Genomic DNA, 18,463 nt, shown 5'->3' with positions numbered 1-18,463 from the left:
AAATAAATACTCCCCATACAAAGCCCTCAAGTTCCACATTATTACCTGTTGCACAGTCAATATAGTTTTGTGTATATTGGAGGAAATAGATAATAACAGTAAAATGACCCTGCTTGTGGTAAGAGTTCGTGTCACAGCATAAACATTGTTGAATTGTGTCGTGACAGTTCAACCAATCTATTCCCCAGGCACATGTCCCTGAGATGTGTGGAGAATGCTTTAGCAAAAATAGCACTTACGAGAGCAATCCCATCCTCCTGAAGATTTCTTAAAGGTGAAATTCCCCACTAAAAATAATTGAAAGTGTGGGTAATTGCATGATATTGAACAAGATAGACTGGGAAGACCCAGGTTCAATCCTCGCTGTGTGCCAAGTTAACTGATCTCAGACAAGCAATCAGTTAAGGTGCTACAATTACTCTCGGAAGCAGGAAACTAAGCACTTGGCTTTTGGGTGAAGGCGCTCATGCTCTCTACAGTACAGGTGGCTGCTGACTCTCATTGTCCAGGCTCATACATAAAGAATGGTCAGTTTGGTGAGGTACCATGAGTTGCCGATGGTGGTGGAACCAAACCCAGCCACAGTCAGCACCTTCAAAAGAGAAAACTGGTGGGGTGGGGTGGGGGAAGACAAAGAAAATCTGAATGCAGGGTCACCAATAAATCTTGCATTTTCCAAGGTTATACAGAGCCTACGTCACATTGTATCATCTCTATTCCACGCTGTATTGTCCATGCATAAATAAAAACATTTTCAAAGCCGGTAATATTTTGGCTGACATTATACCCCAACACAAAATGTAAAACAATATAGTGTCATTAATCATTAAAAAAATAGAATGCACCAATCTCTCGTCCTCTTACCCTGCTATTTGTTTCTTCAACTTTGCACAAAGGAAGAGGTCAGTGAAGAGGAATACGTGTCGAAGTTTCCGAGCACCCTCCACAAGTTCGACCAGAAAGCTGTCCTTCATGAGCTGTCGATGCTGCAAAAATCAGACGGAAAGATTTTTAAAAATAACATTCTCATTTTTGCTTCTGGTTGGTCAACAGTGCTGTTTGAATAAATCAACGTGTTAATTTTAACAGTGAAGTATTTACTTGTATGTGGGGCTTTTAAAAATCTACGTAACCATCTTGGTTTAAATGCTGATTTTGACGCCTCATCTGTAAGAGCCAGAAGACATCCAACACTCAAAAGAAAATCTCAAAATGTTGCGCTCTTGTAAAACCACGGTTTCCCATGTGTTTAGCAGGAACTCAGCATGGTGAACTTAGTGAGCACTATAGCCATCACTGCTGGGTAAGAAACTAGCCTACGCTAATGCAGCATGTTCCTTCTGTTCTTCCTGGAAGCAATGGATGCTGTGAGGGCTCAGTGCGGGTCATTTTTCAAACTAACCTTAGTTTTGCAAATAACATCTTCAAGTGTTTTTATTTGCAATTTCAAACCCACATCAAGGCCAATAATGCAGACAACTATCAAGATTGAAAGTAAATAAAAGAGATTATGATTAGATGACATCAAACTTGGGTTTTTAACAGCAATAGGAGGAGGAAGGAAGATAGAGTGAGGCAAGGCGCCCCACAATTCTGAGGTCCTGGGATGTACGATTTGGAGAGGGAAATGATGTACTGACTCTTGATTTCAACTCTTAGGAACCAGGCAGAAGGAAGGGTGTGGATGCCACAGTAATTGGAACTTAGATGGAGCAAGACAAGAAAGTTCAGAGCAGCAATGACCACAACAGTGTCAGGAAAACAAGGGCCCACAAGAAAAGTTACAATGCACAAAAATTAATGAGACTACATATAACAGTGACTACACTTCAAAAAGTGCCTCATTGGCTATAAAGTGCTTTGGGACGTCCTGAGGTTGTGAAAGGTGCTATATAAATGCAAGTCATTTTTTGAGAGGAGAGAAATTTTCACTAACCCACTAAATGAATAAATCAATTTTTAAAATGTTGTTAATTATCGAATGCAGTACTAATCTAGTATAATTTAGGCGGCGGCAGATCGGAGGCGGGAGCTCGAGGTGCATTGGTGAGGCCTCTAAAGGCCCAGCGGCTGCGAGAGGCGGCGGCAGATCGGAGGCGGGAGCTCGAGGTGCGTTGGTGAGGCCTATAAAGGCCCAGCTTGTGCAGCTCCAGTCGGGAGAAAAAGCAAAAAAGAAGTAGAAAGGAATGAAAAGGTGACGTCACAACCAAAGGGGTAAGTGATTGGCTGGTGATTGATGAGTAGCTTTTCTTTTTCTTTTTTATATCAGTAAGTAACCTGTTAACATTGTTGTCGCCAAATTAAGTGTATCTAAGGGTTAAGTTCCGGTGTCCCTGACGACTACGTGTGCGGGAAGTGTGTCCGCCTCCAGCTCCTGACGGTCCACGTTGCGGAATTGGAGCTGAGGGTGGATTTACTCTGGAGCATCCACGATGCTGAGAATGACGTGAGTAGTATGTGTAGTGAGTTGGTCTTACCGCAGGTGAAGGGTCCATAGCCAGCTAGGGAATGGAAGACCAGCAGGAAGAACAGTGCAAGGAAGGTAGTGCAGGGGTCCCCTGCGGTCATCCCCCTGCAAAACAGATACACTGCTTTGAGTACTGTTGAGGGGGATGACTCATCAGGGGAGGGCAGCAGCAGCCAAGTTCATGGCACCTGGCTGGCTCTGTTGCACAGGAGGGCAAGAAAAAGAGTGGGCGAGCGATAGTGATAGGGGATTCAATTGTAAGGGGAATAGATAGGCGTTTCTGCGGCCGCAACCGAGACACCAGGATGGTATGTTGCCTCCCTGGTGCAAGGGTCAAGGATGTCTCGGAGTGGGTGCAGGACATTCTAAAAAGGGAGGGAGAACAGCCAGTTGTCGTGCACATTGGTACCAACGACATAGGTAAAAAAAGGGATGAGGTCCTACGAGACGAATTTAAGGAGCTAGAAGCTAAATTAAAAAGTACGACCTCAAAAGTAGTAATCTCGGGATTGCTACCAGTGCCACGTGCTAGTCAGAGTAGGAATTGCAGGATAGCGCAGATGAATACGTGGCTTGAGCAGTGGTGCAGCAGGGAGGGATTCAAATTCCTGGGGCATTGGAACCGGTTCTGGGGAGGTGGGACCAGTACAAACAGGACAGTCTGCACCTAAGCAGGACCGGAACCAATGTCCTAGGGGGAGGGTTTGCTACTGCTGTTGGGGAGGAGTTAAGCTAATATGGCAGGGGGATGGGAACCAATGCAAGGAGACAGGGGGAAACAAAATGGAGACAGAAGTAAAAGACAGAAAGGAGATGAGTAAAAGTGGAGGGCAGAGAAACCCAAGGCAAAAAACAAAAAGGGCCAATGTACAGCAAAATTCTAAAGGGTCAAAGTGTAATAAAAAAGGCAAGCTTGAAAGCTCGGTGCCTCAATGCGAGGAGTATTCGGAACCCAGAAGAGGGCTCTGAGTTAGTTAGAGTGGATGAGAGCGCAGATGAACAGGACCCCAAGAAAGAATGCAAAAGGTAGGAGGCAACAGAGCAGAGTAGCACTGGGGTAAGTGTAAGCCACAAGGTGATAGGAAGGGACAATATGTATGAATATAAAGGGGCTGCAGGAAGGGTAAAAACTAAAAATCATGATTTAAAAGCTAGTATTAAAACACTTTACCTAAACGCACGCAGCATTCGAAATAAAGTAAATGAGTTGACGGCACATATCATTACAAATGGGTATGATTTGGTGGCCATTACAGAAACGTGGTTGCAGGGTGGCCAAGACTGGGAATTAAACATACAGGGGTATCTGACAATTCGGAAGGATAGACAAGAAGGGAAAGGAGGTGGGGTAACTCTGTTAATAAAGGATGATATCAGGGCAGTTGTGAGAGATGATATTGGCTCTAATGAACAAAATGTTGAATCATTGTGGGTGGAGATTAGAGATAGTAAGGGGAAAAAGTCACTGGTGGGCGTAGTTTATAGGCCCCCAAATAATAACTTCACGGTGGGGCGGACAATAATCAAGGGAATAATAGAGGCATGTGAAAAAGGAATGGCAGTAATCATGGGGGATTTTAACCTACATATCGATTGGTCAAATCAAATCGTACGGGGTAGCCTTGAGGAGGAATTAATAGAATGCATACGGGATTGTTTCTTAGAACAGTATGTTACAGAACCTACAAGGGAGCAAGCTATCTTATATCTGGTCCTGTGTAATGAGACAGCAATAATAAACGATCTCCTAGTAAAAGATCCTCTCAGAATGAGTGATCACAGTATGGTTGAATTTGTAATACAGATTGAGGGTGAGGAAGTAGTGTCTCAAACGAGCGTACTATGCTGAAACAAAGGGGACTACAGTGGAATGAGGGCAGAGTTAGCTAAAGTAGACTGGGAACACAGATTAAACGGTGGCACAATTGAGGAACAATGGAGGACTTTTAAGGAGCTCTTTCATAGTGCTCAACAAAAATATATTCCAGTGAAAAAGAAGGGCGGTAAGAGAAGGGATAACCAGCCGTGGATAACCAAGGAAATAAAGGAGAGTATCAAATTAAAAACCAATGCGTATAAGGTGACCAAGGTTAGTGGGAAACTAGAAGATTGGGAACATTTTAAACGACAGCAAAGAATGACTAAGAAAGCAATAAAAAAAGGAAAGCTAGATTACGAAAGTAAACTTGCGCAAAACATAAAAACAGATAGTAAAAGCTTTTACCGATATATAAAACGGAAGAGAGTGACTAAAGTAAATGTTGGTCCTTTAAAAGATGAGAAGGGGATTTAGTAATGGGAACTGTGGAAATGGCTGAGACCTTAAACAATTATTTTGCTTTGGTCTTCACAGTGGAAGACACAAAAACCATGCCAAAAATTGCTGGTCACGGGAATGTGGGAAGGGAGGACCTTGAGACAATCACTATCACTAGGGAGGTAGTGCTGGACAGGCTAATGGGACTCAAGGTAGGCAAGTCACCTGGTCCTGATTAAATACAGGGTATTAAAAGAGATGGCGGAAGTTATAGCAGATGCATTCGTTATAATCTACCAAAATTCTCTGGACTCTGGGGAGGTACCAGTGGATTGGAAAGCAGCTAATGTAACGCCTCTGTTTAAAAAAGGGGGCAGACAAAAGGCAGGTAATATAGGCCGGTTAGTTTAACATCTGTAGTGGGGAAAATGCTTGAAGCTATCATTAAGGAAGAAATAGCGGGACATCTAGATAGGAATAGTGCAATCAAGCAGACGCAACATGGATTCATGAAGGGGAAATCATGCTTAACTAATTTACTGAAATTCTTTGAGGATATAACAAGCATGGTGGATAGAGGTGTACCGATGGATGTGGTGTATTTAGATTTCCAAAAGGCATTCGATAAGGTGCCACACAAAAGGTTACTGCAGAAGATAAAGGTACGCGGAGTCAGAGGAAATGTATTAGCATGGATAGAGAATTGGCTGGCTAACAGAAAGCAGAGAGTCGGGATAAATGGGTCCTTTTCAGGTTGGAAATTGGTGGTTAGTGGTGTGCCACAGGGATCGGTGCTGGGACCACAACTGTTTACAATATACATAGATGACCTGGAAGAGGGGACAGAGTGTAGTGTAACAAAATTTGCAGATGACACAAAGATTAATGGGAAAGCGGGTTGTGTAGAGGACACAGATAGGCTGCAAAGAGATTTAGATAGGTTAAGCGAATGGGCTAAGGTTTGGCAGATGGAATACAATGTCGGAAAATGTGAAATTGGGGAAAAAAACAGTAAAAGGGAATATTATTTGAATGGGGAGAAATTACAACATGCTGCGGTGCAGAGAGACCTGGGGGTCCTTGTGCATGAATCCCAAAAAGTTAGTTTGCAGGTGCAGCAGGTAATCAGGATGGCGAATGGAATGTTGGCCTTCATTGCGAGAGGGATGGAGTACAAAAGCAGGGAGGTCCTGCTGCAACTGTACAGGGTATTGGTGAGGCCGCACCTGGAGTACTGCATGCAGTTTTGGTCACCTTACTTAAGGAAGGATATACTAGCTTTGGAGCGGGTACAGAGACGATTCACTAGGCTGATTCCGGAGATGAGGGGGTTACCTTATGATGATAGATTGAGTAGACTGGGTCTTTACTCGTTGGAGTTCAGAAGGATGAGGGGTGATCTTATAGAAACATTTAAAATAATGAAACGGATAGACAAGATAGAGGCAGAGAGGTTGTTTCCACTGGTCGGGGAGACTAGAACTAGGGGGCACAGCCTCAAAATACGGGGGAGCCAATTTAAAACCGAGTTGAGAAGGAATTTCTTCTCCCAGAGGGTTGTGAATCTGTGGAATTCTCTGCCCAAGGAAGCAGTTGAGGCTAGCTCATTGAATGTATTCAAATCACAGATCGATAGATTTTTAACCAATAAGGGAATTAAGGGTTAGGGGGAGCGGGCGGGTAAGTGGAGCTGAGTCCACGGCCAGATCAGCCATGATCTTTTTGAATGGCGGAGCAGGCTCGAGGGGCTAGATGGCTTACTCCTGTTCCTAATTCTTATGTTCTTATGTTCTTATAACCACAAGGGTCAAAAGGTTATCCAATTTAAAATCTGGTTGCTCTATCAGTACAGTTAAATTCCATTCAAAGGGCCAGTTTTCATGTGTAAGTGTCGGCATCCCAGTTGCTTGTAAAGGGGGGAGGGGTAGACACACACTCTGAAGCTTCTCCCTAATAACTCCGTTAACTGCACAGACCAGCAATTGAACTGAGAATCTATTGGTTTTAATGGTTTTACATTAGTGGAACCTACAGTTGTAAGTATGCACGACACAGCAGTGGGATTTAGGCAGCACACAATGAAGAGACCTTGTAAAAAGTCACTTCATAAACTTTATCTCCACTTGTCAAAAGATGTCGCAGACCTAGAAAATCAGGACAATGGAACAGATGTGATTTTGTTTACGAGATTATTTGTCCTATAATGTAACTGCTGACTTCTGCTTTTTGGAGTCAAAGAAAGTCTATTTTATGCTCTTCTGTACTCTGAAATCTACTTAACACCAGTGATTGCATCAATGTTAAAATTAAATATAATGGTTACACAAAAAGTCCACAATGTCAAAGCTTTAGGGCTAGAATTTTGGTTTTCAGCGAAAATAGTATTTTTACGCCAAAATTACCGTTTTCAGGTCCGCTTTTCGGCCTTTAATTTGCGCATCGGTAAAAATCGTTGTTGCATGAGGATTCGCGGTGTAAACCACGAATTTTGGCAATTTTAGTCCGGGGCCGATAGCACTGCAAGAGAGGCCTTGGGAGGGGGGCAAAAGCAACAAAAAAAAATTGCAAAAAACATTCACAAAACCCTTACCTACTAAATCGCTGAAAAATAATTAAAAAATTAAAACTTTAACTTACCTTTGTTGCAGCTCTTCATACTGCTGCTGGCAGGGCTGCAACATAGGTTTTACCCTGTGGGTATTCTGGGTGTGGAATACGGGTCCCGAGAGAGCCAAAAATTGATCGCAAACGCTATAGTGTTGCATGTTGGTGCTCCTCTCCCCGGCGGTATGTGGAAGTGCCGCCGTAAAAAGGTGCCCGAAGATCCTGCTGACCAGGTATTCGCCGCGGAAGATCAAGTCGTGGCGAAAACCCGGTTGCAAAGTCGTCGAGATTCTAGCCCATAATATTGAAGTATACACTACAGTGCAAGAAAGTGGTTATGTAGATGGAGGAATAGCTGTTTTTAGCAGAATTCAATCTGTTTAAATTTCTAATTCTTGTTAATATTCAGTTATTCCTTTTCTGTCGCACTATGTGGTTCATTGTTGGCTGCTAAATCAACATCAGGCCCCAAGAGAGCAGAGTACTGTCTGCATGCATTATTTCAAAATTATCTTTCTTTGTAAATGCACTAAAATCACATCGCACGAGACCTGGAGCTGTGTGTGTCAGGAATAACGTTCCCATTCCAACCATGATGATGTACTGTTCCTCTCTATTGTACTACTGACTTATAAAAACTGCCAGTGTTTCAAATGCTGGTTCCACCAATTAGCTTCACTCAGGCTACTTACATATTGACAATTTTTAACTTTTCAATCATAGTATTAACAATGTTTGAAGAAATATCAATTCCTGATAGCCCTGGGGTCAACATACTCTTCGGAAGTTTGCTTCAACAGAAGGAAAAAGTCATTTGGGTTTAAATGATGTCTACCTCGAGAGGGCACTGTTGCACATTACACTGATATTCTGCATGCTTTGACAGCACCAGAGAAACATGCTGTGTGATCAAGAGTACTGTACAAGTAAAACAAACGCTGGCAGAGCCCATTAAACACATATAAAACATACAAAACATAGCCAATCACTCGCCTTTCAAATGATCAGCAGTTTGTTAAAAACCAAGATTTGCAGCACCATAAATGAAGGTAACAGTGAAAAAACATTGGTGTTCAACAGGTGAATGCACACATGCTACAATGCTGTAAACTGGGATATTTTCAAGCAAAAAACCCACATGGTATGATTAACATGCTCAAGCATTCCCAATGTTCAACAGAAAACAGATTCGATAAATGGGATTTGAGTTGTCCCCTTTAGATTTTGCTTTAATGTGTACATTATTTTCATCTGTAAATCTCCCATTTTACAGTACCACACTTGGATATGAGAATACACAGAATATCTCAATTTATAAAGAAACGTAAATTAATGAGAGATTTTAAAATGGACTAGTGTTATAATTAAACAAGAGAATACAGAAACTCTTCCTAGATCTCGACACCAGACCTCTTCTGAAGAAACAAATTGCATTACTTTTTAAAGAAACCAGTTACACCACTCACTCCAAGCACAACAGGCAGTGGGCACTCTACAGAGATGGCTAGAATTAGCTACAAATCAAACCATTTTGGCTACTAGAAGTTTAAAATTTTGCTGAATTTGACTGCGGGTTTTGGAAATCGTAATCTATTGCAATACTCTGCTAGCAGATTGGCAGAGGAATCACAAAGTACAGGTAAGAGAGGCCATTCAGCCCAGCTAGCTCCCCCTTCCATAGAAACCCACAGAGCCTGACTGCCTTTTGAATAACTTCACTTCACATGCTGATGTTTCATTTCCTTACCCATTTTCCTTTTCTTTTGCTACCAATTTTACAAGATTTTATTTTGTGCAGCATGAACACAGGGATGGCAGAAAAATGGTTAAGAAACAGACCTGTAATAATGCTCACTTCACCCTGCTTGAACACCTTAACAACCCACTTAACCAGTATATAAAAGGGGGAATTGACAGTCATTCTGTACTATGTACTGCGCAACATTGAAGTGTTGACAAGTGGCAGTTTATTGCCTGGTTTGGAAAGGTCCTGGCGGATTTGAGAAATCAGACGACCTAAGGAAGCTGCTCACAAAGAGACATGTTACATAAGAGACAATTTCTGAGGCTTATTATTTCCAATTTTTTCCCTTCTTTCAGATCCCACTGTCAAGTGCTCAGCCAATCTGCCTGCTCTTAGGTCTCTGCCAGTGCTGAAACTGCCCACTAAGGACGAAAGATGATCTGGGTGCCGTGCTCCAAACTTACCTTCATCACTTTGCTTTCCCTGATCGTGTTTGGAATGACAGTGCAGGGTACACAGCACCATTGCTATTGGCACAATCTCAGATCAACTAGTCTTGGATTTGCATTGGAAAATGGTTTTAAAAAAGACTCGAGAATGGCAGAAATGTTAAAAGCATTCCATTTCTTCCTAGAACTATAGCAGAATGTGAGTGAAATGGTTAACAATGTTTGAAAAGGACATGCGGGTTACCTGATTTGTACGTGTAAAACGCTTTTTGTGCAGTAGGGACTCCATTCATGCAAGCAAAGAATAAAAGCTCAGATTATTACAGTGAAAGCTGCATGGCGACAGGGCAATCACACATTATCTGGAGTGCAGCAACCGTTCCAAACAAACAGCAAAATGGCATTAATTCAAAGCAAAATTCTGCAAAAAGTCATCTTTTCAAGAACCAAAAAAATTCAGCAAACACCAACACACAAAATGATGGACTTCGAATGATCACAGGAACCAGAACAGTTGAGATGGTGTCATCATGTGTTATTTTTATAATATATACTATGGTCTCAATAAAATGAATTTTGCCCGATTGTTGAGTCATAGGCTTGAAGATACAAGGTTCAATCCTGAATATCTACTGATTTAGCTCATTTCCACAAGAGTAGCAGTTGGGGCTAGCACTGACATCAGTATCCCTGGGCTGGGTGCAAGCGGGCGGGGGGGGGGGGGGTGGGTGGGTGTGGAGGGGGAATCAGTCCCATTCCCCTTCCTGATCCCTGCTGAAAGATCCACCAATGGCTGTTATAGGTGAGGCCAGAATCAAGTTCAGTTGTGATGGCCTCCAAATACTTATAGATGATACTCACTGATTAGGCCTAAACATAAAGAATGACCACTTGGTCAAGTTGAAATATATTTAATCAGGAGTCAGCTTCTTCATAAAAGGAGGGGAGAAAATAGGGGGAAATTAAACACAACTAATAACATGACAGTGAATGAACACAGAGGGTACCTGTGGAATAATAGTCATATTAGGAACACAGGAACAGGAGTAGGCCATTCAGTCCCGCGAGCCCGTTCCACCATTTAATGGGATCATGGTTGATCTGCGATCTAACTCCATATACCCGCCTCTGCCCCATATCCCTTAATATCTTTATTTAACAAAAATCTATCAATATCAGATTTAAAATTAACAATTGATCTAGCATCAATTGTTGTTTGCGGAAGAGAGTTCCAAACTTCTCCCACCCTTTGTGTGTAGAAGTGTTTTCTAACTTCACTCTTGAAAAATCTGGCTCTAATGGTTAGGCTATGACCCTAGTCCTAGACTCCCCAACCAGCTGGAATAGTGTCTCTCTATCTACCCTATCTGTTCCCCTTAATATCCTGAAAACCAGTCAAATCACCCCTTAACCTTCTAAATTCCTGGGAATACAACCCTAATTTGTGTAATTTCTCCTTGTAATTTAACCCTTGAAGTCCGGGTATCGCTCCGATAAACCTATGCTGCACTCCCTCCAGGGCTAATGTATCCTTCCTAAGGTGTGGTGCCCACAGTACTCCAGTTGTGGTCTAACCAAGGTTTTGTGCAGCTGCAGCATAACCTCTGACCCCTTGTATTCTAGTCCTCTAGATATAAAGCCCAGCATTCCATTAGCCTTTTTGATTATTTTCTGTACCTGTTCATGGCATTACTTTTCTATAGGCTCTTATAGAGAACACCATTATGATAACCATACAAAAATACTTAGGTGAAACAGCGATTTACTTGTACTTCTTTCAATTCAGTATTCCGTATTGCTGCTCATGATGCGGTCTCCCTTACATTGGGGAGGAACAACACCTCATCTTTCATTTAGGCACTTGACAGCCATCTGGACTCAACATCGAGTTCAACAATTTCAGACCCTGACCTCTGCCCCAAACTTCTTTTTCCCCCATGGCAGCTGTTGATGATTCTGCCATTTCCATTTACACCTCATCTAGATTCATCTTTTGTTTCTTAACTTGCCCCATTACCATCTCCTTTTGCCTTGAAAGAAAGACTTGCATTTATATAGCGCCTTTCATAATCAACGAATGTCTCAAAACGCTTTACAGCCAATTAAATACTTTTGGAGTGTAGCCATTGTTGTAATGTGGCAAGCGACCCCAGGTGGGCAGAGAAAATATTTCAAGGACAACCTCAAAGCCTCCTTGATAAAGTGCAACATCCCCACTGGCACCTGGGAATCCCTGGCCCAAGACCGCCCTAAGTGGAGAAAGAGCAGCTGGGAGGGTGCTGAGTACCTTGAGTCTCGTCGCCGAGAGCATGCAGAAATCAAGCGCAGACAGTGGAAGGAGCGTGCGGCAAACCAGGCTCCCCACCCACCCGTTCCTTCAACGACTGTCTGCTTCACCTGTGACAGAGATTGTAATTCCCGTATTGGACTGTACAGTCACCTGAGAACTCACTTTTAGAGCGGAAGCAAGTCTTCCTCCATTTCAAGGGACTGCCTATGATGATGATGAATGTGGGAAACACATTGCACCATCATCCCTTTTGTCTCTTAATCTCTTCTGCCTTCCATCCTATTACAGACCTCCACTTTTGTTCTTTCCTCCCACCACCCTCTCCCTGCCCCTACACTGGCTTAAAAATCTGATATACCTCCAACGTTTTCCAGTTCTGACGAAGGGTCACCGACCTGAATCGTTAACTTGGTTTCTCTCCCCACAGATGTTGCCTGACCTGCTGAGTATTTCCAGCATTCTCTGTTTTTATTTCAGATTTCCTGTATCCGCAGTGTTTTGCCTTTATACAGAAATAAATTACTGCTTGTTTGTAAAATATAAGATTCATGCTTTAGTTAGTCTACTTACAAGGAAATATTTCAATGTGTGTTTTATATTGGAAAGCTCGATGTCATTACTGATATATGTGATATTCCCCCTCCCCACTCACATTCGTTTTTGCTGCTTTTCTTCTTTCCCTCAACTCCTGCATTTCCATTATCACGGTCAGCCAACCATATGATAATTCAAGATCATGGATTTCTCTGAAGGTGTTGTCGCTGTCACTCTTTGATGGGCCCAAAATTCTGTAGCCTGTAGGACCATGCTTGGGGTAATTAGTCTTTTGAAATTCACCCACTAAGCAATCAATAAATCATGTTTTATTGAGATCAATGGCGTCTGCAATTATACCAGGTAGATCATTTTAAAATCAGATGAAAATCAAATACTGTGACATGGTTAATATCGAAGTGAAGTTTTCCTCTCCAGCTCAACTGCTACAATCTAACATCAAGAAAATGAATTAAAAATGGCGGCTTCGGTGCTCCTGAAGTATCTTTTCCTGGAACTGAAGGACAAATACATAGAACTACAAGAATATGGCATCAGTGTCGCTATCTTTTTCACCTCCCTGCATAGTAAACCAATCGAATGTCAGCAGAAATACCCATGAACAGAATGACTAACCAACACACACACAATTGAAATAATGTGATAATTGAAGTATCCCTAGCTTGACAACTGTCTGCAAGAGAAATATTTTAATATAATGGGAACTGAAAAAATAAAAGGGTCATTAAAGTTAAGTCTGACTTTTACATATTCTGCTGATGATGATACTCAATATTTAAGAAAGAAATTGCCTCTCCTGAACGTGCTCTCCTTTACAGTGGCATGAATCAAAGAATGCCTCCGTAACTCACCTAAGTGGCTATTTCTCAGGTGTAAGTGCAGACAGCATCTGTGAGCAGATTATTCAACTGTACAAGGAAACACAGCCAAGCCCAACCCTGTAAACTCCTGACATCCACACACACGTCGAGGCCAAATGAAGCATCCTCACCATTGCTTTGGCCAAGATAAGCTACAGATCCCACAGTCGAATGCTGGTCTGTATGGCTCACTACTCAATCACAGTGCATTTATCCACAAGCCATTGGACGTGATGTTGCAAGAGATGGCCAAGGTGAAAGAGACAACATGGGACATATATATAACAATGCTAGCAGGTGAGAACAGACCTGTCCATCACAGTGAAATTATAGTTGCTTTCTTTGATATTTACGTATCTCCAGAAAATACAAATAGTATTCTGAAATAACTCATGCATGAGTTCCAAGGCAAGATACCGTTTATAAAATTCATAAACATGCCTTCACTGTTGAACTACAATGGAGCGGTCATGAAAATCAGAGGAATATTAAACTCCAACCATTACATATCCTACATTCGAGTTGTAACTTATGATTTATTTCATGGCCTCTATGTATAACTTTTAGTTTTTAAACAGTAACCATAAAAATAGGAAGGGATTTTAAGCTAGGTATTAATTGTTAAAAGTATAATTGCACGTGAAAATTTCAGCTTGTGCACCATCATCTAACCCTCAGCTGCTTTTAAAATATTGCATTTACTGGCATTTTTCCAAACAAAAAACTCTAAATTCCTCATCAATGTGGACTGTAATCTGTATTTGATTCCACTCTATTTGATTCTGTTATTTCCATATGCAGAGAACTTCATTAAGCAAATACAACTTTTCATACCTTTGTCATTTGGCAGTCTGTAGTCATCATGTTGTCTATTCAAAATAATTCCACTGGAGGGCAGTGTGCACTTTATTTCAGATGGAGCGTAGCTCCGCATTTTTTTATTCGTTTATGAGATGTGGGCGTCGCTGGCAAGGCCGGCATTTATTGCCCATCCCTAATTGCCCTTGAGAAGGTGGTAATGAGCTGCCTTCTTGAACCGCTGCAGTTCCTGTGGTACTCCCATAGCGCTGACTTTGTTGTAGCGGTTTGGTACAATTTGAGTGTTTTGCTGGGCCATTTCAAAGGGTAGTTAAGAGTCAATCACATTGCTGTGGATCTGGAGTCACATATAGGTCAGACTGGGTAAAGACTGCAGATTTCCTTCCCGAAAGGACATTAGGTTTTTCTTACAATCCGGTAGTTTCATGGTCACCATTACTGATACTAACTTTTTAATTCCAGATTTATTTAATGAACTGAATTTAAATTCCCCAGCTGCTGTGGTGGATATGAACTCACGTCACTGGATCATTGGTCCAGTAACATAACCACTACCCTACCATACAGCACCCGCATTTTGTACTTGTACAGCAATCGTATCAATCACCCTGTAAATAGACACAAGGGAGTTGCTATTTCCAACTCCTACACTGATAGTAGCAAACCAGCAATACCAGAGTCTCCTGACCTGTTCCTGCCACAAGTTTCACCTCCATAATGTGTGTTTTGTTGGATTCTATTGGAGGAATGGTAACATCTGCATTCGTTTATTTTACGGGCTCAACCTTTTGCAGCTGAATTTCCTTTCATCCCAGACTGAATGAATTAAGGGAGACCCAATGTTTTTCCTTTTAGATTTCTGATCTAATTTGTTCATCGTTTTCACACCTCGTGTCATTATCAATCCAACGTGGGTACACTGTGGGTTAGGTGTGAACTTCTCTCCACACCATCAAAATCGAATTAGCAGTTTACTTATCTCATTGTTATTAATAGGACCTTACTGTGTGCAAATTGGTCACTGCATTTGCCTACATAACAAATGATTACACTTCAAAAATAAAAGGAATGTATTTGAGAAATTAACACAGAAAATGCTGGAAATCTCAGCAGGTCAGGGCAGCATCTGTGGAGAGGAAGCAGAGTTAACGTTTCGGGTCTATGACCCTTCGTCAGATCTGGTGAGTGTTCGAAAAGAACAGATTGGGGGGAGGGGAAGAAAAAAACAAAAGGGAAGGTCTGTGATAGGTTGGAAGACAGGAGAGATTAGAGACAAAAGGGATGATGAGCCGAATTCAAAGATAATGCCACCTCCTACCTCCCCCTGGACCATGACCCCACTACTGAACATCAAGCCATCATTTCCCAGATCCTCACTGACCTCATCTCCTCTGGAGATCTTCCCTCCACAGTCACCAACCTCATACTTCCCCAACCCCACACAGCCCGCTTCTACCTCCTTCCCAAGATCCACAAACAGGACTGCCCCGGTAGACCCATCGTTTCAGCCTGTTCTTGCCCCACATAACTTATTTCTTCCTATCTCGACTCTATTTTTTCTCCCCTTGTCCACTCTCTTCCCACCTTCATCCGCGACTCCTCTGACGCCCTCCGTCACTTTAACAGTCTCCAGTTTCCCGGCCCCAACCATCTCCTTTTCACCATGGATGTCCAAACCCTCTACACTTCCATCCCCCACCAGGATGGCCTGAGGGCGTTCCGCTTCTTCCTCGGGCAGAGGTCCAACCAGTCCCCATCCTCCACCCTCCTCCGCCCGGCTGAACTTGTTCTCACATTGAACAACTTCTCCTTTGACTCCACTCACTTCCTCCAAATTAAAGGTGTTGCTATGGGAACCCGCATGGGTCCTAGCTATGCCTGTCTTTTCGTAGGATATGTGGAACATTCTTTGGTCCAGCCCTACTCAGGGCCCCTCCCTCACCTCTTTTTCCAGTTCATTGATGATTTTATCGGTGCCATTTCCTGCTCTCGCCCTAAACTTGAAAATTTCATTCACTTTGCATCCAATTTCCACCCTTCCCTCACCTTCACAAGGTCCATCTCCAACTCTTCCCTTCCCTTCCTTGACTTCTCCATCTCTGGGCTTTCGACCAGTATCCACTAATAAGCCCACAGCTACCTGGACTACACTTCATCCCACCCCGCATCCTGTAAGGACTCCATTCCATTCTCCCAGTTTCTCCGTCTACGTCACATCTGCTCTGACAATGCCATCTTTCACACCAGTGCCTCTGACATGTCTTCCTTTTTCCTCAACCGAGGATTCCCCTCCGCCATGGTTAACATGGCCTGTGCCTGTTCTATTTCCCGCACCTCTGCTCTCACCACTTCCCCTCCCTCTCAGAACCATGACAGGGTTCCTTGTCCTCACCTTTCACCCCACTAGCGTCCACGTTCAACGGATCATCCTCCTCCATTTCCGCCACCTCCAGTGTGACCCCACCACCAATCACATCTTCCCCTCCCCTCTCCTCACAGCATTCCGAAGGGACCGCTCCCTCCGCGACACCCTGGTCCATTCCGCAGTCACCCCCAGCACCCCCTCCCCTTCCCACGGCACCTTCCCGTGCAAGCGCAGGAGATGCAACACCTGCCCTTTCATATCCTCCCTTCCCACTACCCAGGGCCCCAAATACTCCTTCCAGGTGAAACAGAGATTTACTTGTACTTCTTTCAATTCAGTATACTGTATTCGCTGCTCATGATGTGATCTCCTCTACATTGGGGAGACCAAGTGTAGATTAGATGACCGCTTTGTGGAACACCTCCGTTCCGTCTGTAAGTGTGACCCTGAGCTTCCGGTCGCCTGTCACTTTAATTCCTACTCCGACCTCTCTGCCCTCGGTCTCCTATACTGTTCCAACGAAGCTCAACGCAAGCTCGAGGAACAGCACCTCATCTTTCGATTAGGCACTTTACAGCATTCTGGACTCAACATCGAGTTCAACAATTTCAGAGTGTAACCACTGCCAATCTTTGGTTCCCTTTCGCCCCCAACCCCTCCCTCCCCCCTTAGAGTCAGTTTCTTTCTTTCGTTTTTTCTCCTGGTCTCTAATGGCAGTAGGTCATTATCCCGCCATTCACAACCTATCTTGACTAATGTTTTTCTAACTCCTGCCATTACCATTTGAATTCGGCCCATCATCTCTTTTGTCTCTCCAATCTATCCTGCCTTTCACCCTATCACAGACCTTCCCTTTTGTTCTTTCTTCCCCTCCCACTTTCAGTGCGTGTTAAGAATCTGTTCTTTCCGAACACTGTCCAGTTCTGACGAAGGGTCATCGACCCGAAACTTTAATTCTGTTTCCCCTCCACAGATGCTGCCTGACCCATTGAGATTTCCAGCATTTTCTGTTTTTATTCCAGATTACAGCATCCACAGTATTTTGCTTTTGTATTAGAGAAATTAGTTAAGTTAAAGGAGGACAAATTGCTGCGACCTGATGGGATACATCCAAAAAGCCTGACGGAAATATGACTTGCATTTATATAGCGCCTTTCACAACAACCGGATGTCTCAAAGCGCTTTACAGCCAATGGAGTACTTTTGGAGTGTAATCACTGTTGTAATGTAGGAAATGCAGCCGCCAATTTGCGCACAAGTAAGCTCGCACAAACAGCAATGTGATCATGACCACATAATCTGTTTTTGTTATGTTGATTGAGGGATAAATATTGGCCAAGACACCGGGGATAACTCCTCTGCTCTGCTCTTCTTCGAAATAATGCCATGGGATCTTTTACGTTCACCTGAGAGTGCAGACGGGGCCTCGGTTTAACGTCTCATCCGAAAGACGGCACCTCTGACAGTGCAGCACTCCCTCAGCACTGCATTGGAGTGTCAACCTAGATTTATGTGCTTAAGTCCCTGGAGTGGAACTGGAACCCACAACCTTCTGACTCAAGAGGCGAGGATGCTACCAACTGAGCCATGGCTGACACTGGTTAGAAGGGAGGAAACAGAGTAGGAGCTAAGGACAGTTTCTCAGAGTGGTTGGAAATGGATAGAGGTTTGTTCTGGGACCAGTTCTGTTCAATGTGTACATCAATAATTTGGATATAGGGCCAGAGGGAGTATTGTCCAAATTTGCCTACAATACTAACATAGGAGGCATAAAAAATAACCTGAGGACCAAAGGAAGCTACAAGGATATTGATAAGATGGTGGAATGAGCAAAAAAGTGCCAGATGGAATTGAATGTTAGTAAATGTGGGGTGGTACATTTTGGTAAAACAACCTGTTCTGTGTTGTAATTGTATGTATGAGGTAACTCCTTGGGCTGGATGTTCTGGTGATGTCCACTTCTGTTTTCGTCTCGGTGGGGCGGTAATGGCAGGCTGTCAGCTTCCAGCGCCCCACGGGGCTTTTTAGGGGCCGTTTTTTGCGGGGTCACGGC

General features: G+C 43.2%; 1 protein-coding gene across 4 annotated transcripts in view; it reads right to left on the bottom strand.

Moving 5' to 3' along the window:
• LOC139268795 (breakpoint cluster region protein) overlaps positions 1 to 18,463 on the bottom strand; it is a 905,198-nt gene that overhangs the window by 257,179 nt on the left and 629,556 nt on the right. For all 4 annotated transcript variants that reach the window (XM_070887498.1, XM_070887499.1, XM_070887500.1 and 1 more), the window contains one exon: positions 865 to 986. In XM_070887498.1, the coding sequence (XP_070743599.1) occupies positions 865 to 986 (122 nt within the window). The remainder of the gene's footprint in view (positions 1 to 864; positions 987 to 18,463) is intronic.

Source organism: Pristiophorus japonicus, chromosome 8, assembly GCF_044704955.1.
Source record: "Pristiophorus japonicus isolate sPriJap1 chromosome 8, sPriJap1.hap1, whole genome shotgun sequence".
In the NCBI taxonomy this organism is placed as follows: Eukaryota; Metazoa; Chordata; class Chondrichthyes; family Pristiophoridae; genus Pristiophorus; species Pristiophorus japonicus.
The sequence above is the reverse complement of the archived record's forward strand: the minus strand, read 5'-3'. Positions and strand labels throughout refer to the sequence as shown.